Raw genomic sequence first — 27,111 nt, 5'->3', positions numbered from 1 at the left:
CGCTCTATAAGATACAAATCATCCTGTAAACAATAGAGCAAATACGGTGAAGCATTGTGGTGGCAGCATCATGCTGTGGGGTTGTTTTTCAGCGGCAGGGACTGGGAGACTAGTCATGATCGAGGGAAAGATGAACAGACTGGAGCAAAGGTTCACCTTCCAACAGAACAACAATCCTAAGCACACAGCCAATACAGTGTGGACGTGGACGCAGAAGTGGCTTCGGGACAAGTCTCTGAATGTCCTTGAGTGACCCAGCCAAAAATACAGGTGTACCCAAGAATACTCTAGGCTGTAATTGCTGCCAAAGATGCTTCAACAAAGTACTGAGTAAAGGGTCTGAATACTTATGTAAATGTTATATTTCAGTTTTTAATTATAAAATACATTTGCAAAAATTTCTAAAACCCTGTCTTTGCTTTATCATTATGGGGTGTTGTGTGTAGATTGAAGAGGAAAACATCCCAATTTAATCAATTTTAGAATAAGGCTGTAACATAACAAAATGTGGAAAAAGTCAGGAGGTCTGAATACCTCCCGAATGCACTGTAAGTGATTGTGTATGTAGACCAGAATATCAGGAACAGGCTGGATGTGAGAAGGAGGATGGCATCTCACTGCCATTCAGCATTCAGGAAGTAAACTGAAAATGCCAATTCTCTTCTATGGTTTTCAATGAGGAATATGTGGAATTGGAATTTGGTTTACTTCTTGAATTGACTGGAATTGAAATGGAATTAACTCCAACCCTGGTTTTACTACAAAGCTGTCAACGTCATCATTTAGTCAATCGATGTTATAATGCATAACGCTCACAGATGTGCTTGTTCTCATTCAGACTACATTTTCTAATTGAATAACAGAATAGAAGAAAAACATTGTATTATGCACCTGAATGACTTTCGACATGGACATCCTGGTTGATTATCTGCTCAACAACACTGACTGTGAATCAATCTGGTTGATTCTCTGGTTGATTCTCTGCTCAACAACACTGACTGGGGTGTATTATGACATCATATAGAACTACTCAGACATTCCAAGTATCACTTGATTATCAGAGGGGTGTATTATGACATCATATAGAACTACTCAGACATTCCAAGTATCACTTGATTATCAGAGGGGTGTATTATGACATCAGATAGAACTACTCAGACATTCCAAATATCACTTGATTATCAGAGGGGTGTATTATGACATCAGATAGAACTACTCAGACATTCCAAATATCATATGATTATCAGAGGGGTGTATTATGACATCAGATAGAACTACTCAGACATTCCAAATATCATATGATTATCAGAGGGGTGTATTATGACATCAGATAGAACTACTCAGACATTCCAAATATCATATGATTATCAGAGGGGTGTATTATGACATCAGATAGAACTACTCAGACATTCCAAATATCATATGATTATCAGAGGAGTGAATTATGACATCAGATAGAACTACTCAGACATTCCAAATATCATATGATTATCAGAGGGGTGTATTATGACATCAGATAGAACTACTCAGACATTCCAAATATCATATGATTATCAGAGGAGTGAATTATGACATCAGATTGAACTACTCAGACATTCCAAATATCATATGATTATCAGAGGAGTGAATTATGACATCAGATTGAACTACTCAGACATTCCAAATATCACTTGATTATCAGAGGGGTGTATTATGACATCAGATAGAACTACTCAGACATTCCAAATCAGGCTTCATCCATATCATGAAGGTGGATATTGATCCAACCATTTCAAAAGTAATGACCGGGCTGACGGAAACAGGATATGCACTTTTATAAATGCCAACAGACAATTTGTTAGTTTGTTTGACAAGTTGTTAGTTGTCTTTTTGTGTCAGTAAAAATGTCTAAGCGAGAAATGGCTGTGGAAACGGCTTTATGCGCAAATATTTCTATAATAACTGTCGTGTCTCTTTGTCTTAGCTCTTATTACTTATTTATATCATAAGACTCCGCATACAAGGAATGGAACTGCAGCTTCACATTTACTAAAACGAGTTAGTACCAGATTAACATAGAACAACACTGCGCATGACCAAGGGTGCTCCGTTCTTAAAGGGGACATCAGTAATTAACAGAACATTCCTTCTCTTATTCAATCAGACTTTAACCAAACCACAACTGAAACATGTCCCAGAACTTGTTGTAGTTGTTTTGCATCTTTTAATTTGAACTTGAACAATTAGTTTTTGTTTGTTTGTTTATAAGTCCAGTCTGTCTGGTGGACGGTGCCTTCGTTCTGGGTAGCACCTTGGATTGAAAAGTGAAATTTGTAAGGCTTCTTTCTCCCTGTGTGTATACGCTCCCTGTGTGTATGAGCTTTCTGCTTCACTAACTCCGTAAAACTCCTTCCACACTGAACGCAATGGTATGGCTTCTCCCCTGTGTGTATTTCGCTCATGATATTTCATGTTTCCTAACATGTTAAAACTCTTTCCACAATGGGAGCAGTGGTACATCCCTGATAGTGAACATTTATCCTTTGCCAAGATAATCCATCCACCTGACAGGTGTGGCATATCAAGAATCTGATTAAACAGCATTATCATTACACATGTGCACCTTGTGCCGGGGACAATAAAAGGCCACAAAAATGTGCAGTTCTGTCACACATTTTACATTTTACATTTAAGTCATTTAGCAGACGCTCTTATCCAGAGCGACTTACAAATTGGAAAGTTCATACATATTCATCCTGGTCCCCCCGTGGGGAATGAACCCACAACCCTGGCGTTGCAAGCGCCATGCTCTACCAACTGAGTCACACAACACAGCGGGCAATTGGCATGCTGACTGCAGGAATGTCCATTGAGGTGGTTGCCAGGGGATTTTACGGACAGCACCAGTCAAAAGTTTGGACACACCTACTCATTCAAGGGTTTTTCTTTATTTTCACTATGAAATAACACATATGGAATCAGTAACCAAAAAAAGTGTTAAATAAATCAAAATATATTTTAGATTCTTCAAACTTGCCACCTTTTGCCTTGATGACAGCTTTGCACACTCTTGGCATTCTCTCAACCAGCTTCACCTGGAATGCTTTTCCAACAGTCTTGTAGGAGTTCCAACACATGCTGATAATGCTGTTGGCCACTTTTCCTAACCTCTGCGGTCCAATTCATCCCAAACCAGCTCAATTGGATTGAGGTCAGGTGATTGTGGAGGCCAGGTCATCTGATGCAGCACTCCAACACTCTCCTTCTTTGTCAAATAGCCCTTACACAGCCTGGAGGTGTGTTGGGTCATTGTCCTGTTGAAAAACAAATGATAGTCCCACTAAGCCCAAAACAGACGGGATATCGCTGCAGAATGCTGTGGTAGCCATGCTGGTTAAGTGTGCCATTAACTCAAAATAAAATCACTGACAGTGTCAACAGCAAAGCACCCACACATCTCCTCCTCTATGCTTCACGGTGGGAACCCCACATGCGGAGATCATCCGTTCACCTACTCTGCATCTCACAAAGACATGGCGGTTGAAATTAAATTTGGACTCATCTGTCCCACCATGTATTGGGAATTCTCCTGTCCTATGTCCTACTGTTCAACAGCCTACACCCTTACCTCCTGTGTGGTTTATCTCATGTCTTCTCAGGTTACCCAACTCCTTAAAACTCTTTTCACACTGGGAGCAGTGGTAAGGCTTCTCCCCTGTGTGTATTCTCTCGTGTGTTTTCAGGTTACATAACTGGGCAAAACTTTTTCCACACTGGGAGCAGTGGTAAGGCTTCTCCCCTGTGTGTATTCTCTCATGTCTTTTCAGGCCACTTAAGTGGTTACAACCCTTTCCACAGTGGGAGCAGTGGTGTCCTCTTGCTGGTTTGGACGTCTCTGGCTCTGGTTCCTCGGAGTCTGGTCTTTCTCCTGTCAAAGACAGAGTGTTTATTTAAATAGAGACCTGAATGAAACCTCCACATGATAAAACGGCCTTGCTACGAGGGTAAATCCTAATCAGATCCCTCAATAATCTGAGGCCAGTTTTAATCTTTGTGTGATTTTAAAACAAATGTTGTAGAGCTTCCTGGTAATTACTGATATGTTTACATTACTTATTTTATTCATTCTGTTTTTACAAGTCAGAACACAAATTAAACAGTTCTAGGACACTCAAGACACAGACATCGCTGGATTCCTATCGAGTAGGTGGTTCTTAATATATAACCTTCATAGCTGTATGATACAGAATCCAACCTACACACTTCCTTAAACCAAAAATAAGTAAAGTAATTTTAAGTGGAAGTCTAAAACTTGTTTTTACGTCGAAGACAAAGCACATCAGTAACATCTCCCCGTTGTCGAAAGGGTTCGAAACGCTATTTAAAAGGCCAATTTATTTAGACGTTCACAAATGTTCAACATTTTGACTAAACGCTGATGTCGTGAACTTTTTGGGTAAAGTAAAAAATAGGGTGAAATGTTTTGGGTAGATGTTCCTAAAACTGATAGTAACTATATATAAACTCAGCTAAAAAAGAAACGTCCTCTCACTGTCAACTGCGTTTATTTTCAGCAAACTTAACATATGTTCATACAAATATTTACACAAGATTCAACAACAGACATAAACTGAACAAGTTTCACAGACATGTGACTAACAGAAATGGAATAATGTGTCCCTGAACAAAGGGGGGTTCAAAATGAAAAGTAACAGTCAGTATCTGGTGTGGCCATCAGCTGCATTAAGTACTGCAGTGCATCTCCTCATGGGCTGCACCAGATTTGCCAGTTCTAGTTGTGAGATGTTACCCCACTCTTCCACCAAGACACCTTCAAGTTCGGACATTTCTGGGGGGAATGGCCCAAGCCCTCACCCTCCGATCCAACAGGTCCCAGACATGCTCAATGGGATTGAGATCCGGGCTCTTTGCTGGCCATGGCAGAACACTGGCATTCCTGTCTTGCAGGAAATCATGCACAGAATGAGCAGTATGGCTGGTGGCATTGTCATGCTGGAGGGTCATGTCAGGATGAGCCTGCAGGAAGGGTACCACATAAGGGAGGAGGATGTCTTCCCTGTAACGCACAGCGTTGAGATTGCCTGCAATGACAACAAGCTCAGTCCGATGATGTTCCTGTGACACCGCCCCAGACCATGACGGACCCTCCACCTCCAAATCGATCCCGATCCAGAGTATAGGCCTCAGTGTAACGCTCATTTATCCTTCGACGATAAACGCAAATCCGATCATCACCCCTGGTGATACAAAACCACAACTCGTCAGTGAAGAGCACTTTTTGCCAGTCCAGTCTGGTCCAGCTGGGTCTGTCTGGTGATGACCTGCCTTAACACAGGCCTACAAGCCCTGAGTCCACTCTCTCTTTGTCCGCAATAGGCTGTCTGAGCACTGATGGAGGGGTTGTGCGTTCCTGATGTAACTCGGGCAGTTAATTTTTTTTTACATTTTACCCCCTTTTTCTCCCCAATTATGGTATCCAATTGTTAGTAGTTACTATCTTGTCTCATCGCTACAACTCCCGTACGGGCTCGGGAGAGACGAAGGTCGAAAGCCATGCGTCCTCCGAAACACAACCCAACCAAGCCGCACTGCTTCTTAACACAGCGTGCATCCAACCCGGAAGCCAGCCGCACCAATGTGTCGGAGGAAACATCGTGCACCTGGCGACCTTGGTTAGCGTGCACTGCGCCCGGCCCGCCACAGGAGTCGTTGGTGCGCGATGAGACAAGGATAACCCTACCGGCCAAACCCTTCCTAACCCGGACGACGCTAGGCCAATTGTGCCTCGCCCCACGGACCTCCCGGTCGCGCCCGGCTTCGACAGAGCCTGGGCGCGAACCCAGAGACTCTGGTGGCGCAGCTAGCACTGCGGCTCTAGACCACTGCGCCACCCGGGAGGCCCCATTCCTTTGATATTTTATGTAGAAATTATGCACCAGAATTGGATTGTAAAATCCTGTTATACAAGATGAAGTGCGCTTCAATATAGACCACATGGAGAATGAAATAAATCTAATTTAAAAAAATATATGTACCAATGGCAGTACTGAACAACATATTCAAGTGTAGAACTTCAGTAGAATCCCCCTTTAAAACCCCACAGTTCAACAACTGCTGTTTGTGCCCCTGTTTTTAAGACAGTACTCACTGATGGTAATCGGATATTCTGACTCCTCCTCCTCCCTTTTCACTCCTAAAACGTCTTCCTCCTCCTCTTTTATTGAGATAGCCTCCTCTTCCTCTTTTACTCCAAAAGGTTCTTCCTCTTCTTTCACTACATTCTCCTCCTTCAATGTTACGGAATCTTCCTCATTTTTGATTCTGAAAGGTTCTTCCTCGTCTTTCACTACATTCTCCTCCTTCAATGTAACGGCATCTTCCTCCTTTTTCATTCTGAAAGCTTCTTCCTCTCCTTTCACCAGAACTTCTTTTCTCCGTCTAGTTTAGTGAGTTTATGCTCTGGGCGATTAGCCTGGTGCAGTATGAAGTTAACACATTCGCTAATTTAAGAAGCAAATTACGTTAAAATGAACTAGTAGATACGTAAACAGAATTGTGTTCTAAACACCAAGATTAATACACACAAGGTTAGTCTAAAGAGCTTAAAGAGCTTAAATGCTCCGGTTTTATGTTCGCTAGCAAACCACCGCGTTGGTTGAATCAGAGGCCTTTTGTCGCTGTTGAAGAAGCCTCCCGCCCCGTCCATTAAATTATACGTCACGCAAGAAGCATTACCTGAAAAACTCACATTGCCTTCTGCTGACTGGAGTGGGTAACACAGATTGGAACAAAAATAAAGCAATGTCCAAAAAAGTAATTTAAAAACAACCAGATGTTATGTTATCTTACTTCTTACAGCCAAAACGTTCCTCCAGGGCTGACCTGCCCATTAGGTGACCGATTGAAGAGGGCGACATTAGCTTGGAATATGCCATCCTCGTCAAATTGACCAAGGCTCATCGCTAACAACACCTCACATAATTCTGCCCAAAAACAATGAAAACTTATCACCCAGTGGCATATGGACTATTTAGGTGAGTGTTGGTGTTTGTACATAAAGCAGTGCCCACTTTGCAAAAGGAAACATGAACAGATAGGACTCTACCTGTGTAGACCACATGCACCTTTACCATCTTCTGGTTGTTGGAAAAGCTTTCCCCAAAACCTTGTCAATTAAATGTTAACTACAAAGTAGTCTATGCCTACCTGGCAGAATGATATCATGATTATTTGCATCAATCCAGTTGTGATTTGTTCAGCAAACTCTGCAATCACATGTGTGCTACAGAGACACCACTAACCAAGCAAGGCTCTTGCTGGTGCCACTTGAATTAAAGGGTATCTACACACAAAAAATGAAAATGTCTTAGATTTTTCTCAGACTACAAAAGTGGTCTCCTTTTGTTGTTTTTTTATTAACAATGTGATTTTGAGAGCGAAAAACTGAAAAACAGGGACAATATCAGAAACCTGGAAAATTACTAAACGGAGAAAACGGAATTTGAGAAAATATATTAAATATTCTATTGTTTTCTCTCATTATGTCACACCAGACTTCGCTTTGGCTCCCCCTCCTGTCCAGCTCAAGCGTTCAGCGTTGCCGGCCTTCTAGCTGCTGCCGAATGTACTGCTGTCAAACGCCCTTCACTCATCAACCCCCGGCCTTCTAGCTGCTGCCGAACCTACTGCTGTCAAACGCCCTTCACTCATCAACCCCCGGCCTTCTAGCTGCTGCCGAACCTACTGCTGTCAAACGCCCTTCACTCATCAACCCCCGGCCTTCTAGCTGCTGCCGAACCTACTGCTGTCAAACGCCCTTCACTCATCAACCCCCGGCCTTCTAGCTGCTGCCGAACCTACTGCTGTCAAACGCCCTTCACTCATCAACCCCCGGACTTGTCTCGTCATCATTACACACACCTGGTTCAAATCGCCCCTCTAGCACTGTATATATACACTCCCTCTGCCATTTTGTCTTTTGTGGGTCATTGTAAATGTTACTTGTTTTCCTGAGAGGAATCTCTCCTAATATTTCCTGAGTACTTTATATAGTTCACCCTGGGCCTTTTTGTTAATGAAGATATAATTTGAGCACAACAACGTTTGGGTTTTGTTCCGCTTTGATCTGTTGGTGCTGAAATAAATTCAGTCTTTCCAAACCTGAGACTGCATCCTTCCTACTCCTCTCTACACCAGTAACACATTATCTAGGAGAGTGTAGAGCAGTGTTAACCAATCCTACTCCTCTCTACACCAGTAACACATTATCTAGGAGAGTGTAGAGCAGTGTTAACCAATCCTACTCCTCTCTACACCAGTAACACATTATCTAGGAGAGTGTAGAGCAGTGTTAACCAATCCTGGTCCTCCACTACCACCAACAGTAACACATAATCTAGGATAGTGTAGAGCAGTGTTAACCAATCCTACTCCTCTCTACACCAGTAACACATTATCTAGGAGAGTGTAGAGCAGTGTTAACCAATCCTGGTCCTCCACTACCACCAACAGTAACACATTATCTAGGAGAGTGTAGAGCAGTGTTAACCAATCCTACTCCTCTCTACACCAGTAACACATTATCTAGGAGAGTGTAGAGCAGTGTTAACCAATCCTACTCCTCTCTACACCAGTAACACATTATCTAGGAGAGTGTAGAGCAGTGTTAACCAATCCTACTCCTCTCTACACCAGTAACACATTATCTAGGAGAGTGTAGAGCAGTGTTAACCAATCCTGGTCCTCCACTACCCCCAACAGTAACACATTATCTAGGAGAGTGTAGAGCAGTGTTAACCAATCCTACTCCTCTCTACACCAGTAACACATTATCTAGGAGAGTGTAGAGCAGTGTTAACCAATCCTACTCCTCTCTACACCAGTAACACATTATCTAGGAGAGTGTAGAGCAGTGTTAACCAATCCTACTCCTCTCTACACCAGTAACACATTATCTAGGAGAGTGTAGAGCAGTGTTAACCAATCCTACTCCTCTCTACACCAGTAACACATTATCTAGGAGAGTGTAGAGCAGTGTTAACCAATCCTACTCCTCTCTACACCAGTAACACATTATCTAGGAGAGTGTAGAGCAGTGTTAACCAATCCTGGTCCTCCACTACCACCAACAGTAACACATAATCTAGGAGAGTGTAGAGCAGTGTTAACCAATCCTGGTCCTCCACTACCACCAACAGTAACACATAATCTAGGAGAGTGTAGAGCAGTGTTAACCAATCCTACTCCTCTCTACACCAGTAACACATTATCTAGGATAGTGTAGAGCAGTGTTAACCAATCCTGATCCTCCACTACCCCCAACAGTAACACATTATCTAGGAGAGTGTAAAGCAGTGTTTCATTTTTACTGTTGTAGAGTAACAGCTGTATCCTGAAGTGACCTTTAACCTCCCTGCTCCTTAATACTTCTTCCATTGGATCAAAGCTTCAGCCAAGTAGGATACATGATAGTGGCAACACATGTAGTTGGGTTGGATTTAGTCATGGTAGGATACATGATAGTGACAACACATGGAGTTGGGTTGGATATAGTCATGGTAGAATACATGATAGAGGCAACACATGGAGTAGGGTTGGATATAGTCATGGTAGGATACACGATAGTGGCAACACATGGAGTAGGGTTTGATAAATTCATGGTAGGATACATGATAGTGGCAACACATGGAGCTTGGTTGGATATAGTCATGGTAGGATACATGATAGTGGCATTACATGGAGTTGGGTTGGATATAGTCATGGTAGGATACATGATAGTGGCATTACATGGAGTTGGGTTGGATATAGTCATGGTAGGATACATGATAGTGGCAACACATGGAGTTGGGTTTGATATAGTCATGGTTAACAAAATACTTTACTCAACATATTGTGCAGCTTTCTGTCGCAGGATCTTTTTATGGGGGGGGGGGGGGGTGCCCTTTGTTGTTTACACATCACACACATGGTTATGGGCTTTAAAAAAGAAGACACCAGTACCATGTCAGATACAGATTAAATGTATTCATGTTTGAGTTTGCATCCCAATATGACACTTCATCACAGAAGACTGAAATGTAACAAAACTACTATTGTGTTTATTGAGCTGTACACTGAGATGCTCAGTTGGTCAATATTCCCCTCCAGTGATTCCCCAACATCTTGTCAACATGTGCCCCAAAAATGGTTCAGATATCTAATACCAGTCTATCTTTATAGACATGTATCCATAACAAGGCTTATTCCTCTCATATAGTCTGCAAAAAACTCTCCAAAATGTCAAAAAAAATTTAACATCTTTATTTTCATGCATATAACTTGTCAAAAATCCTTTTTATTACCAAATTCAGTCTTTCGTGTGGACAATATTTTTTTCATGTTTTCATGAGTGTTTGAGATTAGGTCTCTGAATGGTCAAAAAGCTCTTCAAATAGAAGTACGTTTATAGCACAAAATATCTTACAAGTCGGCCCTCTCTCACTCTCTCTCATCATGTCACAAGCTGACAGGCTCCCAGAGGCAGGGCCATAAAAGGCCCCAGCTCACTCAACTGCCCCTCCCCTCTCCAACAGCCATCAACCCAGAACATCCTGAAGACAGAACATCTAAAAGATCATCTGGGAATCCTTTCTTCCTCATGGAGCTTTTCAAAAGTGAGGTGAATATTCAATGTGATGTTTGTTCAGCGCATTCGGAAAGTATTCAGACCCCTTTACTTGTTCCACATTTTGTTACGTTACAGCCTTATTTGAAAATGGATTTAAAAATATATATATATATTCAGCAATCTACACACAATAGCCCATCATTTGGGGTGGCAGGTAGCCTAATGGTTAGAGCATTGGGCTAGTAACCAAAAGGTTGATGGATCGAATCCCTGAGCTGACAAGGTAAAACTCTGTTGTTCTGACCCTGAACAAGGCACTGTTCAGCGGTAGGCCGTCATTGTAAATAAGAAATTGTTCTTAACTGACTTGCTTAGTTAAATATAAAACATCTAATTACAAAGCAAAAACAGTTTTTTAGAAACATTTATTAAAGATAAAAAATATACCTTCTTTACAAAACAGTAAGTATTCAGACCCTTTATTATGAGACTGTCAGGGTAAAAACCAAGCCATGAGGTAGAAGGAATTGTCTGTAGAGCTCCGAGACAGGATTAGGTCGAGGCACAGATCTTGGGAAGGGTCCCAACACATTTCTGCAGCATTGAAGGTCCCCAAGAACACAGTGGCCTCCATCATTCTAAAATGGAAGAAGTTTGGAACCACCAAGACCCTTCCTAGAGCTGGCGGCACAGCCAAACTGAGCAGTCGGGGGAGAAGGGCCTTGGTCAGGGAGGTGACCAAGAACCCGATGGTCACTCTGACAGAGCTCTAGAGTTCTTCTGTGGAGATGGGAGAACCTTCCAGAAGGACAACCATCTCTCCACCTCTCCACCAATCAAGCCTTTATGGTAGAGTGGCCTGACGGAAGCCACTCCTCAGTAAAATGCACATGACAGCCCACTTGGAGTTTGCCAAAAGGCATCAAAAGGACTTTCAGACCATGAGAAACCAGATTCCCTCGTCTGATGAAACCAAGATTGAACTCTTTGGCCTGAATGCCAAGCGTCACGTCTGGAGGAAACCTGGCACCATCCCTGGGGGGGAAGCATGGTGGTGGCAGCATCATGCTGTGGGGATGTTTTTCAGCAGCAGGGACTAGGAGATTAGTCAGGATCAAGGGAAAGATGAACCGAGCAAAGTACAGAGAGATCCTTGATGAAAACCTGCTCCAGAGCACTCAGGACCTCAGACTGGGGGCGAAGGTTCACCTTCCAACAGGACAACAACCCAAAGCACACAGCCAAGACAATGCAGTAGTGGCTTCGGGTCAAGTCTCTGGTCTCTGAATGTCCTTGAGTGGCCGAGCTAGAGCCCGGACTTGAACCTGGTCTAACATCTCTGGAGAGACCTGAAAATAGCTGTGCAGCGAAGCTCCCCATCCAACCTGACAGAGCTTGAGAGAGTCTGCAGAGAAGAATGGGAGAAACTCCCCAAATACAGGTGTGCCAAGCTTGTAGCGTCATACCCAAGAAGACTCAATGCTGTAATCGCTGCCAAAGGGGCTTCAACAAAGTACTGAGTAAAGGGTCTGAATACTTATGAACATTTTATTTTTCAGTTGTTAAAAAATAAAATAAAATTTGCAACAATTTCTAAAGACCTGTTTTTGTTTTGTCATTATGGGATATTGTGATGTCATAATGGGATATTGTGTGTAGATTGATGAGGGGAAAAAATGATTTAATACATTTTAGAATAAGGCTGTAACGTAACAAAATGTGGAAAAAAGTCAAGGGGTCTGAATACTTTCTGAAGGCATTGTATATAGCCATGTTATAAAGTATGAAAAGGCTTGTTCATTCACATGTCATGAAATCACTATGACATCATCATATTTGTATATATCCTAATGAATAAACTTTGGCTGGAAACATGGTTATTATTTATTTAACAAGGTAAGTCAACTGAGAACACATTGTCATTTACAGCAACAACCTGGGGAATCATTACAGGGGAGAGAAGGGAGGATGCATGAGCCAAATTGTAAACAGTTTATATAGTTTACACAAATATTAGTCTCTTAGCTCTTATTGCAGGACTTTGACTGTGGTACATCACCTCCCCAGTCAACCTATTATCAGAGGGGTGTATTATGACATCATATAGAACTACTCAGACATTCTAAATATCACTTGATTATCAGAGGTTCATCCATATCATGAAGGTGGATATTGATCCAACCATTTCAAAAGTAATGACCAGGCTGATGGAAACAGGATATGCCTTTACAATTTTATAAAAGCCGACAGACGATATGTTAGTTCGTTTGACATGGTGGGGTCTTTTTGTGTCAGTAAAAATGTTTAAGCGAGAAATAGCGGTGGAAACTCCTTTATGCTCAAAAATGTATATTTAAGTTTTGTCACGCAAAGCCTTTTATCTGCAATGAGTCTGTTTGATAGAAACATTTCTGGTGGGAAAAGGCGTATATTGTTTTATGCAGATTTTAGAATATTCACATGAAAATCTGTCTCAAATTACATGGAAACTTAGCTACTAAGGTGGATATTGATCCAACACCTGCCACGTATTCAAACCAGCCCACTGGGCACAGACGGCAGTTCAACATCTAGTTTCTATTTACATTTCTTTGAGTCGTCAACTAAAGTGAATTCAACATTAAATCAACACAAAATGTCACCTGTCATTGGATTTAGGTTGCCAGTTGGATGAAAAATAACTAAAAATAACTGATGTTGATGGCTTTTTACAAATCCAATCAGTTTTCTACATCTATCATCATCACATGGATTTGTTTTGTTGAAAGTACGTGGAAACAACGTTTATTCAACCAGTGGGAGGCTTGTAATTGCCCCCAGAAAAGTTGAACGAGGAACTCTTCATTGAGACAATGATAAACAGCAATCCGTGGGAGAGTTGAGGTGGATATTATAAAATAAGCATCTGCTGGAGTCCAAGTCAAACCAAGATTCTTTATTTCTGAGCTCAGAGAGAATAACAGAGTTGCACAGCGCAGTGTAGACAGTCTGAATTCCAAAGCATTGGGTGATGAGCACATATCTTTATAGTTTCCTGTTCCTGGGAGGGACTTTATTCATACAAGGACGCAGGTGCAGCTGGTTTGCAACACATAATGATGGTCCAAAGAACAGGAGATTATAATAGGACAGTTTCACAAGGTTAGTCACATAATCAGTTATGTGGACACACATACAATTAACATTTTCCGTTACAGTCTGAATATTTGAATTTCATTAAATCATCAGTGGGCCAACAATGCAAATGTAAACAATGGAACAAATGCATCACATCCAAATATCACTGTATTATCTGTAGTGCTGGAGGAATGACACACCCAGATAAACACACACAAAGAGTTTTAAAAAGGACCATTTAAACACATGGAATCTGATCTACTTTATATTCAAAGTGACATACTCCATATTAAATTCATGTTTTCTAATAAAAACAAACAAATATATGTTTGAGTATACCTTGTACCATTTAATTTCATATGGTAAAAACAAGTAAACACATTATCAGTCAACAATATAAGACAATGGGAGCACTGTGTATGTACTCTGATGAATATTAAGTCAATGTGATGTGAAATATCAGTATACACGCTAAGAGAAGTAATTTCTCTCTCCTGTGTGGATTCTCTAATGACGTTTAAAAGACTGTTATGAGTGATATATTTTCCCTAAGTCTGGGCTTTTGTAAGCATTCTCCGCTCTGTGTGCAGTCTAATGTGTTATTTCAGGCTTCCTAAATGGGCAAAAGCTTTGCACCCTGGGAGGAGTGGTAAGGCTTCTCCCCTGTGTGTATTCTCTCATGTCCTTTCAGCTCCCATGACTGGTTGAAACACTTTCCACACTGGGAGCAGTGGTAAGGCTTCTCCCCTGTGTGTATTCTCTCGTGCCGTTTCAGATGCCCTGCCTGTTTGAAACACTTCCCACACTGGGAGCAGTGATAAGGCTTCTCTCCCGTGTGTATTCTCTCATGTTGTTTCAGCTCCCCTGACTGGCGGAAACACTTTCCACACTGGGAGCAGTGGTAAGGCTTCTCCCCGGTGTGTATTCTCTCATGTTGTTTCAGCCCCCCCGACTGGCTGAAACACTTTCCACACTGGGAGCAGTGGTAAGGCTTCTCCCCGGTGTGTATTCTCTCATGTCGTTTCAGCTCCCCTGACCAGTTGAAACACTTTCCACATTGGGAGCAGTGGTAAGGCTTCTCCCCTGTGTGTATTCTCTCATGTTGTTTCAGCTCCCCTGACCGGTTGAAACACTTTCCACATTGGGAGCAGTGGTAAGGCTTCTCTCCCGTGTGTATTCTCTCATGTCGTTTCAGGTCCCGTGACATTTTGAAACACTTTCCACACTGGGAGCAGTGGTAAGGCTTCTCCCATGTGTGTATTCTCTCATGTTGTTTCAGCTCCCCTGACTGGTTGAAACACTTTCCACACTGGGAGCAGTGGTAAGGCTTCTCCCCGGTGTGTATTCTCTCATGTCGTTTCAGCTCCCCTGGCCAGTTGAAAAACTTTCCACATTGGGAGCAGTGGTAAGGCTTCTCTCCCGTGTGTATTCTCTCATGTCGTTTCAGGTTCCGTGACATTTTGAAACACGTTCCACACTGGGAGCAGTGGTAAGGCTTCTCCCCTGTGTGTATTCTCTCGTGCTGTTTCAGATGCCCTGGCTGTCTGAAACACTTTCCACACTGGGAGCAGTGGTAAGGCTTCTCCCCTGTGTGTATTCTCTCGTGCTGTTTCAGATGCCCTGGCTGTCTGAAACGCTTTCCACACTGGGAGCAGTGGTAAGGCTTCTCTCCCGTGTGTATTCTCTCATGTCGTTTCAGGTCCCGTGACATTTTGAAACACTTTCCACACTGTGAGCAGTGGTAAGGCTTCTCCCCTGTGTGTATTCTCTCATGTTGTTTCAGGTCCCATAACCGGTTACAACTCTTTCTACAGTGGGAGCACTGGTGTCGTCTTGCTGGTTTGGATGTCCCTGGCTCTGGTTCCTCTGAGTCTGGTCGTTCTCCTGCCAAAGACACTGTGTTATTTTTAAATAGAGACCCAAATGAAACCTCCACATGATAAAACAACCTTGCTACGAGGGTAAATCCTAAATCAGATCTCTCAATAACCTGAGGCCAGTTTTAACAATTATAGTGTGATTTTAAAATAAATGTAGAGCTTCCTGGCAATTACTGCTATGTTTACATTACTTATTTTATTCATCCTGTTTTACAAGTCAGAACACAAAAAACTAGACAGTTCTAGGACACTGAAGACACAGACGTCGCTAGAATCCAATCGAGCAGGTAGTTCTAAATATATAACTTTCATAGCTGTATGATACAGAATGTGACCTACACACTTCCTTAAACATAAAATAACTAAAGAAGTAATTTTGTGTGGAAGTCCAAAACTTGTTTTTACGTCGAAGATACAAAGCACAAGATACAAAGCACTTGAACTTTGTGAAGCATTTATTTGGGCTGCAATTTCTAAGGCTGGTAACTCTAATGAACTTATGCATCAGAAGTAACTCTGGGTCTCCCATTCCTGTGGTGGTCCTTAAAGTAATGATGGACTGTTGTTTCTCTTTGCTTATTTGAGCTGTTCTTGACATAATATGAACTTCGTATTTTACCCAATAGTGCTATCTTCTGTATACCACCCCTACCATGTCACAACACAACTGATTGGCTCAAACACATTAAAACCTGTTATAGCTTGGGGTTCCGCTAGCGGAACGTTTCGACAACATCCGGTGAAATTGCAGAGCGCAAAATATTTATTTATTTGAAATAATTAACTTCCATGCATTCACAAGTGCAATAAACCAAATTAAAGTTTAAGGAAAGAAATTCCACAACTTAACTTCTAAAAAGGCACACATGTTAATTGAAATGCATTTCAGGTGACCACCTCATGATGCTACAGTCCTCCTTTAAGACTCCATGCTACAGTCCTCCTTTAAGACTCCATTATGTTTCATCATTAGATGCTACAGTCCTCCTTTAAGACTCTATCATGTTTAGAATGTGTCTGGAAGCGCTACTCTATTCTACTCTCATCCTTTCAGTTTTAATCATATTTATAATAGTAATAATGTTATAATAGGTAATAACTAACTTTAATAACTAGAGTTAATACCTGCCTGGCGCCCAGACAACATCTTTATCTTTACCCCCCTCTTACAATACCGCTACAGAATTAGCATAGTAGGCCATGTAACTTAAGGTAATCTGAAATATTTAGGACAAACTTATTCCTTGCCACCCATTCTGGAACTCACTGCAGCTCTATGTTAAGTGTTGCAGTCATTTCAGTCGCTGTAGTAGCTGAAGTGTACAGTGTTGAGTCATCCGCATACATAGATACACTGGCTTAACTCAAATGTCATTGGCATGTTGTTGGTAAAGATTGAAAAAAGAAGGTGCCAAACAGCTGCCCTGGGCAATTCCTGATTCTACCTTGATTTTGTTGTACAGGCTTCCATTAAAGAACACTGTGCTCTGTTAGACAGGTAGCTCTGGGGCGGCAGGTAGCCTAGTGGTTAGAGCGGTAGGCCAGTAACCGAAACATTGCTGGATCGAATCCCCGAGCTGACAAGGTAAAACTCTGTCGTTCTGCCCCTGAACAAGGCAGTCCTAGGCCGTCATTGAAAAAAAGACTTTGTTCTTAACTGACTTGCCTAGTTAAATAAAGTTTACATATAAAAAAAACCTCTTTATCCACAATATAGCAGGGGGTGTAAAGCCATACGTTTTTTTCAGCAGCAGACTATGATCGATACTGTCAAAAGCCGCACTGAAGTCTAACAAAACAGCCCCAACAATATTTTTATCATCAATTTCTCTCAGCCAATCAGTCATTTGTAAGTGCTGTGCTTGTTGAATGAACTTCCCTATAAGCTGAAAGTCTCAATTTGTTTACTGTAAAATAGCATTGTATCTGGCCAAACACCATTTATTTTTTTAAATGTATGGGTTGGTAACAGGTTGATTGGTCGGCTATTTAAGCCAGTAAAGGGAGCTTTACTATTCTTGGGTAGTGGAATGACTTTAGCTTCCCTCCAAGCCTGAGGGAACACACTTTCTAGTAGGCTTAAATTGAAGATAATGCGAATAGAAGTGGAAATATCGGCCGCTATTATCCTCAATCATTTTCCATCCACGTTGTCAGACACCAGTGACATGTCATTGTTGATTTTTTTGCCCAAAATGTCATTTAAGGTGCTCCAAAGCTTTTTACAATCATTCTTCATGTCATTTATCTTTGTTTCATAGTGTAGTTTCTTCTTTTTATTCAGTTTAGTCAAATGATTTCTCAATTTGCAATAGGTTTGCCAATCAGTTATACAGCCAGACCTATTTGCCATCTCTTTTGCCTCCCTCTTCATCATACCATTTTTAAATTCCTCATCAATCCACGTGGATTTAACGTTTTTTACAGTCATTTTCTTAATGGGTGCATGCTTATGAGTAACTGGGATAAGCAATTTCATAAACGTGTCAAGGGCAGCGTCTGGTGGCTCGTCATTACACACCACGGACCAACAGATATTGTTTCCATTGATGGAATCGGCTTAACTTTGAACATGGAGACATTAAAGAAGTGATAGGAAGTGAAAGAGACTGGGTGTTATGTCAGAAGTTAATGGTTCTCTGAAGAAAGACAGATGGCTTCGGAATGTGTTGGGTGACGAGAGGAGAGCAAAGTGTGAAACAGGGGAGACAGATGGACATCTGTGGATTAGATGGAGGGGTTGAGGTCAGGACAGATTCTCATCAGGGAGACAAAGGTTTGGTATCCTGTTACCCTCTTTACTCTCTTCCTGTGGAACCATAAGATGTAAGGATTGGAGAGAAGGAGGAATGTCTTACGTGAGATATAACGTGGGGCAAAAAAGTATTTAGTTAGCCACCAATGAACCTTGTGAAGACTTACAGAAAACGTTTGACCTCTGTCATTGCCAACAAAGGGTATATAACAAAGTATTGAGATAAACTTTTGTTATTGACCAAATACTTATTTTCCACCATAATCTGCAAATAAATTCATTAAAAATCCTACAATGTGATTTTCTGGATTTTTTTCTCATTTTGTCTGTCATAGTTGAAGTGTACCTATGATAAAAATTACAGACCTCTCTCATCTTTTTAAGTGGGAGAACTTGCACAATTGGTGGCTGACTAAATACATTTTTGCCCCACTGTATATCTGGATGGAACAAATGTTGGGTTGTCTGAATTACAGCTGTACAAAACCTTTGGGAATAATTCAACTTGGTTAAAGCTTCTCTAGTGTCCGTGAGTTATTTACTCTGAAAAATAAGAACCTAACAACATCAACACCATAGGAATCACTACAAACAATTGTATGACCTCTTATATAGCACATTAGGCCCAGCCTTTTGGAACTGTGGTTTTCCTAGATATGGCTACTATATTGTGATCACTACATCCAAAGAATCTGGATACTGCTTTCAAACAAATTTCTGCAGCATTAGTAAAGATATGATCAAAATATGTGGATGATTTCATTCCTCTACTGTTTGTAACTACCCTGGTAGGTTGATTGATAACCTGAACCAGGTTGACGGCACTGGTTACAGTTCAAAGCTTTCTCTTGAGTGGGCAGCCTGATCACAGCTTTCCTCCAATATTAGTTAATTAATTAACAGTGTCTTGAGTTTAGTTTGCCTGTTCTACAGTCTTGTAAAGATAGGGGAGTTGACTGGGACAGGCAATGTAACATCCATAATGTTTTAAGGAAAAGTTTTTGTAAAACAAGCACCTTACAACGGATCATTGAAACTTTCTCTCCAAAGCTAACTTTCATCAAGGTTTTATATGGTCTATTGGTTTCTCTCTTTTCATTGGCAGAATCCTTTTTCAGTGTTATGATATTCATAACATCCATATCCACCAGTCTATCTTCATGTCAACTAACAGAACTCTGCTGGTTGTCCTGGTAACAGATACCAGTCTATCTTCATGTCAACTAACAGAACTCTGCTGGTTGTCCTGGTAACAGATACCAGTCTATCTTCATGTCAACTAACAGAACTCTGCTGGTTGTCCTGGTAACAGATACCAGTCTATCTTCCTGTCAACTAACAGAACTCTGCTGGTTGTCCTCGTAACAGATACCAGTCTATCTTCATGTCAACTAACAGAACTCTGCTGGTTGTCCTGGTAACAGATACCAGTCTATCTTCATGTCAACTAACAGAACTCTGCTGGTTGTCCTGGTAACAGATACCAGTCTATCTTCATGTCAACTAACAGAACTCTGCTGGTTATCCTGGTAACAGATACCAGTCTATCTTCCTGTCAACTAACAGAACTCTGCTGGTTGTCCTGGTAACAGATACCAGTGGGCAGATCTATTGTATTTGTCCAAACTAAATTACAGCACTTACTTTGATGTGTCAAATCTGATCCTTTCTTCTCGTCTCCTCCTCTCACAGTTCCACTCAGCCCTGTTGTTTTCCTGCAGTCCACCAGCAGCACAGACAACCTCTTCATACCCAGCAGTAAGGCGCTACCGGGAGAGGCACGACACGGGGACTCCGGGAGGGAGGAAGGGCTAGCGTTGTCCTGGTAACCATAAAGAGGGGACACAGACACATATCATTATGGATGCTGATGTCACTGTTGTCATAAAGTGCTTTACAGAAACCCAGCCCCCGATAGAGCAAGCTGTATGCTAGACCAGACCAAGCTGTACCATCTGGTGTTCTGTTCTGGAGAGACTCTTCTCTGCCTCGTCAGCATCAGGATGTTGTTGAGGCTCCCCAGAGAATCCATGATAGTCACATCTCTCTCCTGTGTGAATGACAACATCAAACAGACAGTCAACTTATGATCTTCTATTGCAATCATAGGGTCTTACCAGAGACATTGATATGTCTAAAAAGGGCCTAAATTGGCCACTTTCATTATGCTTTTTTTTAAAATACGGTTTGTGATGCAAATGTAAAAGGTTGTACCACGAAATGGGTGCCTTTTGCATTCCTTTGATATTTTATGTAGAAATTATGCACCAGAATTGGATTGTAAAATCCTGTTATACAAGATGAAGTGCGCTTTAATATAGACCACGTCCTGGTCCTAAAAAAAGATGTACCAATGGCAGATTGAAACTAACAACTTATACAGTACAGAACAACATATTCATGTGTAGAACTTCAGTAGAATCCCCCTTTAAAACCCCACAGTTCAACAACTGCTGTTTGTGCCCCTGTTTTTAAAGACAGTACTCACTGATGGTAATCGGATATTCTGACTCCTCCTCCTCCCTTTTCACTTCCAAAACGTCTTCCTCCTCTTTTATTGAGATAGCCTCCTCTTCCTCTTTTACTCCAAAAGGTTCTTCCTCGTCTTTCACTACATTCTCCTCCTTCAATGTTACGGCATCTTCCTCCTTTTTGATTCTGAAGCTTCTTCCTCTCCTTTCACCAGAACTTATTTTCTCCGTCTAGTTTAGTGAGCTCATGCTCTGGGCGATTAGCCTAGTGCAGTATGAAGTTAACACATTCCCTAATTTAAGAAGCAAATTACGTTAAAATGAACTATTAGATACGTAAACAGAATTGTGTTCTAAACACCATATAATATAATATACACAGGATTAGTCTAAAGAGCTTAAATGCTCCTGTTTTATGTTCGCTAGCAAACCACCGCGTTGGTTGAATCAGAGGCCTTTTGTCGCTGTTGAAGAAGCCTCCCGCCCCGTCCATTAAATGATACGTCACACAAGAAGCATTACCTGAAAAACTCACATTGCCATCTGCTGACTGGAGTGGGTAACACAGATTGGAACAAAAATAAAGCAATGTCAAAAAAAGTAATTTAAAAACAACCAGATGTTATGTTAACTTACTTCTTAGAGCCAAAACGTTCCTCCAGGGCTGACCTGCCCATTAGGTGACAGATTGAAGAGGGCGACATTAGCTTGGAATATGCCATCCTCGTCAAATTGACCAAGGCTCATCGCTAACAACACCTCACATAATTCTGCCCAAAAACAATTAAAACTTCTCACCCAGTGGCATATGGGATATTTAGGTGAGTGTTAGCACATAAAGCAGTGCCCACTTTGCAAAAGGCAACATGGACAGATAGGACTCTACCTGTGTAGAGCACATGCCCCTTTGCCCTTCCTGTCTCTAAAGTGCCCTTTTGGGTGGTGGTATAATTTGTATTCCTTTTTTGTCATAGTTATTTTTAACCCACTGCCTGCAAGTCGTTTTTAAATTCACCTCAGTGATTTGTATTTTCCTTCAACTTTCTGAAGAGGAAACAGCCAGGAAATGCCCCTGTCTGAGTCCATTTGTCTACCACTATGTGTAGTTTTTAGCGATGATGCTAATGACAACCATCTTCTGGTTGATGGAAAAGTTTTACATTTACATTTACATTTAAGTCAAGTTTTCCCACAAACCTTTTCAATTAAATGTCAACTACAAAGTAGTCTATGCCTACCTGGCAGAATGATATCATGATTATTTGCATCAATCCAGTTGTGATTTGTTCAGCAAACTCTGCAATCACATGTGTGCTACAGAGACACCACTAACCAAGCAAGGCTCTTGCTGGTGCCACTTGAATTAAAGGATATCTACACCCAAAAATGAAACTGTCTTAGATTTTTCTCAGACGACAAAAGTGGTCTCCTTTTGTTGTTTTTCTATTAACAATGTGATTTTGAGAGCGAAAAACTGAAAAACAGAGACAATATCAGAAACCTGGAAAATTACTAAACGGAGAAAACGGAATTTGAGAAAATATATTAAATATTCTATTGATTTTCTCTCATTATGTCACACCAGACTTTGCTTTGGCTCCCCCTCCTGTCCAGTCTAGGCGTTCAGCGTTGCCGGCCTTCTAGCTGCTGCCGAACCTACTGCTGTCAAACGCCCTTCAATCATCAACCCCCGGCCTTCTAGCTGCTGCCGAACCTACTGCTGTCAAACGCCCTTCACTCATCAACCCCCGGCCTTCTAGCTGCTGCCGAACCTACTGCTGTCAAACGCCCTTCACTCATCAACCCCCGGCCTTCTAGCTGCTGCCGAACCTACTGCTGTCAAACGCCCTTCACTCATCAACCCCCGGCCTTCTAGCTGCTGCCGAACCTACTGCTGTCAAACGCCCTTCACTCATCAACCCCCGGACTTGTCTCGTCATCATTACACACACCTGGTTCCAATCGCCCCTCTATCACTGTATATATACACTCCCTCTGACATTCGCCTTTTTGTCGGTCATTTGTAAATGTTACTTGTTTTCCTGAGAGGAATCTCTCCTACTATTTCCTGAGTCCTTTATATAGTTCACCCTGTGCCTTTTTGTTAATGAAGATATAATTTGAGCACAACAACGTTTGGGTTTTGTTCCGCTTTGATCTGTTGGTGCTGAAATAAATTCAGTCTTTCCAAACCTGAGACTGCATCCTTCCTACTCCTCTCTACACCAGTAACACATTATCTAGGAGAGTGTAGAGCAGTGTTAACCAATCCTACTCCTCTCTACACCAGTAACACATTATCTAGGATTGTGTAGAGCAGTGTTAACCAATCCTACTCCTCTCTACACCAGTAACACATTATCTAGGAGAGTGTAGAGCAGTGTTAACCAATCCTACTCCTCTCTACACCAGTAACACATTATCTAGGAGAGTGTAGAGCAGTGTTAACCAATCCTACTCCTCTCTACACCAGTAACACATTATCTAGGATAGTGTAGAGCAGTGTTAACCAATCCTACTCCTCTCTACACCAGTAACACATTATCTAGGATAGTGTAGAGCAGTGTTAACCAATCCTGGTCCTCCACTACCCCCAACAGTAACACATTATCTAGGATAGTGTAGAGCAGTGTTAACCAATCCTGGTCCTCCACTACCACCAACAGTAACACATTATCTAGGATAGTGTAGAGCAGTGTTAACCAATCCTACTCCTCTCTACACCAGTAACACATTATCTAGGATAGTGTAGAGCAGTGTTAACCAATCCTGGTCCTCCACTACCACCAACAGTAACACATTATCTAGGATAGTGTAGAGCAGTGTTAACCAATCCTGGTCCTCCACTACCACCAACAGTAACACATTATCTAGGAGAGTGTAGAGCAGTGTTAACCAATCCTACTCATCTCTACACCAGTAACACATTATCTAGGATAGTGTAGAGCAGTGTTAACCAATCCTACTCCTCTCTACACCAGTAACACATTATCTAGGAGAGTGTAGAGCAGTGTTAACCAATCCTACTCTTCTATACACCAGTAACACATTATCTATGTGTTGGGTGGACGAGAGGAAAGCAAGTGTGAAACAGGGGAGACAGATGGACATCTGTGGATTAGATGAAGGAGGGGTTGAGGTCAGGACAGATTCTCATCAGGGAGACAAAGGTTTGGTATCCTGTTACCCTCTTTACTCTCTTCCTGTGGAACCATAAGATGTAAGGATTGGAGAGAAGGAGGAGTGTCTTACGTGAGATATAACGTGGGGCAAAAAAGTATTTAGTCAGCCACCAATGAACCTTGTGAAGACTTACAGAAAACGTTTAACCTCTGTCATTGCCAACAAAGGGTATATAACAAAGTATTGAGATAAACTTTTGTTATTGACCAAATACTTATTTTCCACCATAATTTGCAAATAAATTCATTAAAAATCCTACAATGCGATTTTCTGGATTTTTTTTCTCATTTTGTCTGTCATAGTTGAAGTGTACCTATGATGAAAATTACAGACCTCTCTCATCTTTTTAAGTGGGAGAACTTGCACAATTGGTGTCTGACTAAATACATTTTTGCCCCACTGTATATCTGGATGGAACAAATGTTGGGTTGTCTGAATTACAGCTGTACAAAACCTTTGGGAATAATTAAACTTGGTTAAAGCTTCTCTAGTGTCCGTGAGTTATTTACTGTGAAAAAAAATAACCCAACAACATCAACAACATAGGAATCACTACAAACAATTGTATGACCTCTTAAATAGCACATTAGGTCCAGCCTTTTGGAACTTTGGTTTTCCTAGATATGGCTACTATATTGTGATCACTACATCCAAAGAATCTGGATACTGCTTTCAAACAAATATCTGCAGCATTAGTAAAGATATGATCCAAATATGTGGATGATTTCATTTCTGTACTGTTTGTAACTACCCTGGTAGGTTGATTGATAACCTGATCAAGGTTGCAGGCACTGGTTACAGTTCAAAGCTTTCTCTTGAGAGGGCAGCCTGATCACAGCTTTCCTCCAATATTAGTTAATTAATTAACAGTGTCTGGAGTTAAGTTTGCCTGTTCTACAGTCTTGTAAAGATAGGGGGGTTGACTGGGACAATGTAACATCCATAATGTTTTAAGGAAAAGTTTTTGTAAAACAAGCACCTTACAACGGATCATTGAAACTTTCTCTCCAAAACGAACTTTCATCAAGGTTTTATATGGTCTATTGGTTTCTCTCTTTTCATTGGCAGAATCCTTTTTCAGTGTTATGATATTCATAACATCCATATCCACCAGTCTATCTTCCTGTCAACTAACAGAACTCTGCTGGTTGTCCTGGTAACAGATACCAGTCTATCTTCATGTCAACTAACAGAACTCTGCTGGTTGTCCTGGTAACAGATACCAGTCTATCTTCCTGTCAACTAACAGAACTCTGCTGGTTGTCCTGGTAACAGATACCAGTCTATCTTCATGTCAACTAACAGAACTCTGCTGGTTGTCCTGGTAACAGATACCAGTCTATCTTCGTGTCAACTAACAGAACTCTGCTGGTTGTCCTGGTAACAGATACCAGTCTATCTTCCTGTCAACTAACAGAACTCTGCTGGTTGTCCTGGTAACAGATACCAGTCTATCATCCTGTCGACTAACAGACCTCTGCTGGTTGTCCTGGTAACAGATACCAGTGGGCAGATCTATTTATTTGTTCAAACTGAACTACAGAACTTACTTTGATGAGTCAAATCTGATCCTTTCTTCTCTCCTCCTCCTCTCACAGTTCCACTCAGCCCCGTTGTTTTCCTGCAGTCCACCAGCTGCACAGACAACCTCTTCATACCCAGCAGTAAGGTGCTACCGGGAGAGGCACGACACGGGGACTCCGGGAGGGAGGAAGGGCTAGTGTTGTCCTGGTAACCACAAAGAGGGGACACAGACACATATCATTATGGATGCTGATGTCACTGTTGTCACAAAGTGTTTTACAGAAGCCCAGCCCAGACCCGATAGAGCAAGCTGTATGCTAGACCAGACCAACCTGTACCATCTGGTGTTCTGATCTGGAGAGACTCTTCTCTGACTCGTCAGCATCAGGATGTTGTTGAGGCTCCCCAGAGGATCCACGATAGTCATGTCTCTCTCCTGTGTGAACGAGGACATCAAACAGATGGTAAACTTATGACCATCTATTGCAATCTTAGAGTCTTACAAGGGGCATGAATATGTCTAAAATGGCCACTTTCATCATGATTTCCTACAATGTTCTTTGTGGTGCAAATGTAAAAGGGTCGTTCCACAAAATGGGTGACTTTTGCATCCCTTTTATATTTTAAGTAGAAAATATGCACCAATATTGAATTTTAAAAGCCTGTTATATTAGATGAGGGGAACTTTAATATAGACCACATGGAGAATTCAATACATCTAATTGAAAAGTCCCAACAAAAATGTACCAATGGCAGATCGAACCGTTAACAATTTATACAGTACTGAACAACATATTAAAATATATAACTTCAGTAGAACGCCCCCACAGTTCAACAACTGCATAGTTTGTGTCCCTGCTTTTAAGAAAGTACTCACTGGTGTTAATCGGATCTTCTGTCTCCTCTTTCACTCCCAAAACGTCTTCCTCCTTCACCTTTACTGAGATAGCATCCTCTTCCTCTCTAAAAGGTGCTTTCTCTTCTATCACTATAACAGCCTCCTCTTCCTCCTTTTTCATTCTGAAAGATTGTTTCTCCGTACAGCAGACCCCCTCGTCATTAGCAAGGGAGGAGTAGTTTGGTGTGCTCATTGTCAGGGATGTTAGCTAGCTAGGTAGCATTAGCGACTAGCCTAGTGCTAGGCTCAGTATCAATCTTTAACAAGTTTGCAAATTGAACAAGCAAATTCGGTTAAAGTTAAGCAGTTGATACGTCAACCGAAATTTGTTTAAAACACTGGGATTAGCTAATGTACACAAACATGGTCTAAAACGTCAATCTTTCAGTTTTATGTTGGCTAGCAAGCTACCGGGGTGGTTGAAAGAGTAGCCGTGTTGTTGTTCCTGAAGAAGCGTCCGGTCCAGAAAATGACACGTCACGCAAGAAGCAACACCTGAAAGACGCACATCGCCATCTGCTGGCTGGAGTGGGTAACGCAGTTTGGAAACAATAGTTACTACACTTTTTTGTATTGGAAAGAACGTCATAATAATTTAACAATAAGCTGATATATTTTCTCTTCCAAATAATACGTTCCTGTACACAGACGTATAAGCTCAATATGAATATGTAGAT

The 27,111-nt window shown here is 41.5% G+C and overlaps 1 protein-coding gene across 1 annotated transcript in view; it reads right to left on the bottom strand.

Moving 5' to 3' along the window:
- Positions 1–26,884, bottom strand: part of LOC129846553 (zinc finger protein 252-like) — a 36,813-nt gene extending 9,929 nt beyond the window's left edge. Inside the window, exons 1-6 of the mRNA XM_055914496.1 lie at positions 26,414–26,884; positions 25,869–25,972; positions 25,563–25,740; positions 20,311–20,408; positions 20,003–20,180; positions 14,339–15,607 (exon numbers count right to left, since the gene is read on the bottom strand). Of these exons, the coding sequence (XP_055770471.1) occupies positions 14,339–15,607; positions 20,003–20,180; positions 20,311–20,408; positions 25,563–25,740; positions 25,869–25,972; positions 26,414–26,627 (2,041 nt within the window). The 5' untranslated portion in view covers positions 26,628–26,884. The remainder of the gene's footprint in view (positions 1–14,338; positions 15,608–20,002; positions 20,181–20,310; positions 20,409–25,562; positions 25,741–25,868; positions 25,973–26,413) is intronic.
- Positions 26,885–27,111: the final 227 nt, after the last annotated feature.

This window comes from Salvelinus fontinalis, unplaced genomic scaffold, assembly GCF_029448725.1.
Source record: "Salvelinus fontinalis isolate EN_2023a unplaced genomic scaffold, ASM2944872v1 scaffold_0585, whole genome shotgun sequence".
Classification (NCBI taxonomy): domain Eukaryota; kingdom Metazoa; phylum Chordata; class Actinopteri; order Salmoniformes; family Salmonidae; genus Salvelinus; species Salvelinus fontinalis.
The sequence above is the reverse complement of the archived record's forward strand: the minus strand, read 5'-3'. Positions and strand labels throughout refer to the sequence as shown.